General features: G+C 34.5%; 1 protein-coding gene across 3 annotated transcripts in view; it reads left to right on the top strand.

The window, feature by feature from the left end:
- Nucleotides 1-842: 842 nt before the first annotated feature.
- The window catches only part of PLPB (PAS/LOV protein B), a 2,918-nt gene continuing 1,682 nt past the window's right edge, over nt 843-2,078 (top strand). For all 3 annotated transcript variants that reach the window (XM_078969276.1, XM_078969275.1, XM_078969274.1), the window contains exon 1: nt 843-1,984. In XM_078969276.1, the coding sequence (XP_078825402.1) occupies nt 1,402-1,984 (583 nt within the window). In that variant the 5' untranslated portion in view covers nt 843-1,401. The remainder of the gene's footprint in view (nt 1,985-2,078) is intronic.

The raw sequence follows: 2,078 nt of genomic DNA, 5'->3' as shown, positions 1-2,078 counted from the left end.
TGTAGGCTCCTAGGGTGTTGTTGTCATGTAAAGTAGCTAACTTTACGTATATGCAAGGCTCCATGAAGCTAAAACACTCATACTAGCCTTAGAAGAAGGTTTTGGACATAGAGGAGGGCCAATCTTCATAAAGCTTGAGACTTTATGTCCATAAGGACCTAGGGGAGTCCAGATTTGAAGCTATGCCCTTGTGACAAGCTCAATTCCGAAAGTGACCCCCATTTTGTAGCAAAATGCCCATATTCTCACATAATAAGATATCTAACAAATGGAATGTCAAGGTAAGGACTTTTTACCTCTAAATGCAAGCCAACACGATGTAGATGCTGGATCTACAAGCTTCCTCTCGTTTCAAGCTCCTTAATCTTCAAGTTTCTGAGAATCGAAATGTTACACTACACCATAGATTTTAACAAAAACCTAAAATATATGTATTCATCAGTTTTTTAATTGTCCTGAACCACCAACACGAGTAACAACAAAATATTCATCTAAAAAAATTTGAAGTTATGTTCTTTTCCTTAAAGAAATGATATCAAACAAACAAATTTGTTTTGGATTTCGTAAAATTTCAAGAGTACATATTATAGTACGGTCATTATTTTCTTCTAAGCAATACATTTCGCAATATGAGTGTCATATTTGACAATTTTTTTTTAGTTATTTATTGAAAAATGATTAATAGAAGTAGACATTAGTTTTTCTTGATAACAAAATCAAATCAAAGTATTTAATTATTAATTGAAATAATATTTGTTTATTTTGACTTTTAAACAAATCCGACGTGGTTGGATAACATCTGATTCTATAAATTTCCATTACATAAACTATAACCCTTATTTGGTTCGTTCTAATCTTTTAGAAGCCCCTCTCATTTTCCATTTTCTATTATTTTCTTTTTTTCGTGATTCACCTTCGCCGTGGCCTTCCCCTCTCTCCTCTCCACAAACTTTGAGTTATTCCCTCTTCCACTGTTCATGCATCTGATGGGTATCTCGTAGCCTTGACAACTTCATAGATATTTTCACAAAAGAGGTTTTTCTCCACTCAATTACTTCACAACTGTATATTTATGGGCCCCTTAAATTCTTCAATCTTTATGTTATGAAAACCTCTAGTTTTGTTGTGTCTTTTCATTTTCTTCAAAACCAATAACAAAATTCTTCATCTTTCTCACTCACGAACTTGGAAATTATGGAGTTTTGTAGGTATAAAGTTTTTATGCTGTAAAGATAGTATCTTTTTTGCTTTCTTTCCCTTTCTCTAGTTTGGGGTTTTAGTTGTTTAATCCATTGAAAGCTGAAAAAGCCCAAAAATTCTCCAACTTTACCACATGGGATTGGGATTAATCTTTGTATTAAGCGAAATCGAGTTTGAAAATCAAGCAAAGTTTCAATATTCATGGAGCAACAACCAATGGGTACTTCAATTGAACAATCCATCAATAATCGGTACTCAATTTGGGTCCGAGAAGCTCTTGACGAACTACCCCATAGTTTCACCATAACCGACCCGTTAATTTCGGGTCACCCGATTGTTTTTGCATCAAGGGAGTTCTTGAAAATGTCTGGGTATTCAAGAGAAGAGGTGATTGGAAAGAATGGAAGGATGTTTCAAGGGAGTAGGACTAATAGGAGATCAGTAATGGAGATAAGGGATGCCATTAGAGAAGAAAGAAGTATACAAGTTAGTTTATTAAATTACCATAAAAATGGGACACCCTTTTGGATTTTGTTCCACATGTTTCCTATTTTCAGCAAGGAAGATGGAAGAGTGATCCATTTTGTTGGTGTTCAAGTCCCAATTACGCCTAAACCAAGAAGATCCGGGAGTGAATTTTCAAGAATCGAGATGAATTTGTGTGAAAATGGGTCGGGTTTTCGTGATACAGTTCTTGGGTTTTGTAGGAGGGAGGTTTGCTCTGATACTGTGGCCGAATTGGGTCGCATTTCAAATTTGGATCAAGTTTTAACAGATGATACAGGTGAAAAACAAAAAACCTAACTTTTAACTTTTATGTACTATATTTGATGCCTAGATTTTATGTATAAAGTTACTTTTTACTTAACAAACTAAAC

The sequence above is a fragment of the Lactuca saligna genome, chromosome 8, assembly GCF_052625555.1.
Source record: "Lactuca saligna cultivar CGN05327 chromosome 8, ASM5262555v1, whole genome shotgun sequence".
Taxonomy (NCBI): Eukaryota; Viridiplantae; Streptophyta; class Magnoliopsida; order Asterales; family Asteraceae; genus Lactuca; species Lactuca saligna.
Note: the sequence above shows the minus strand (reverse complement) of the source record. Positions and strands in the feature narration are given on the sequence as shown.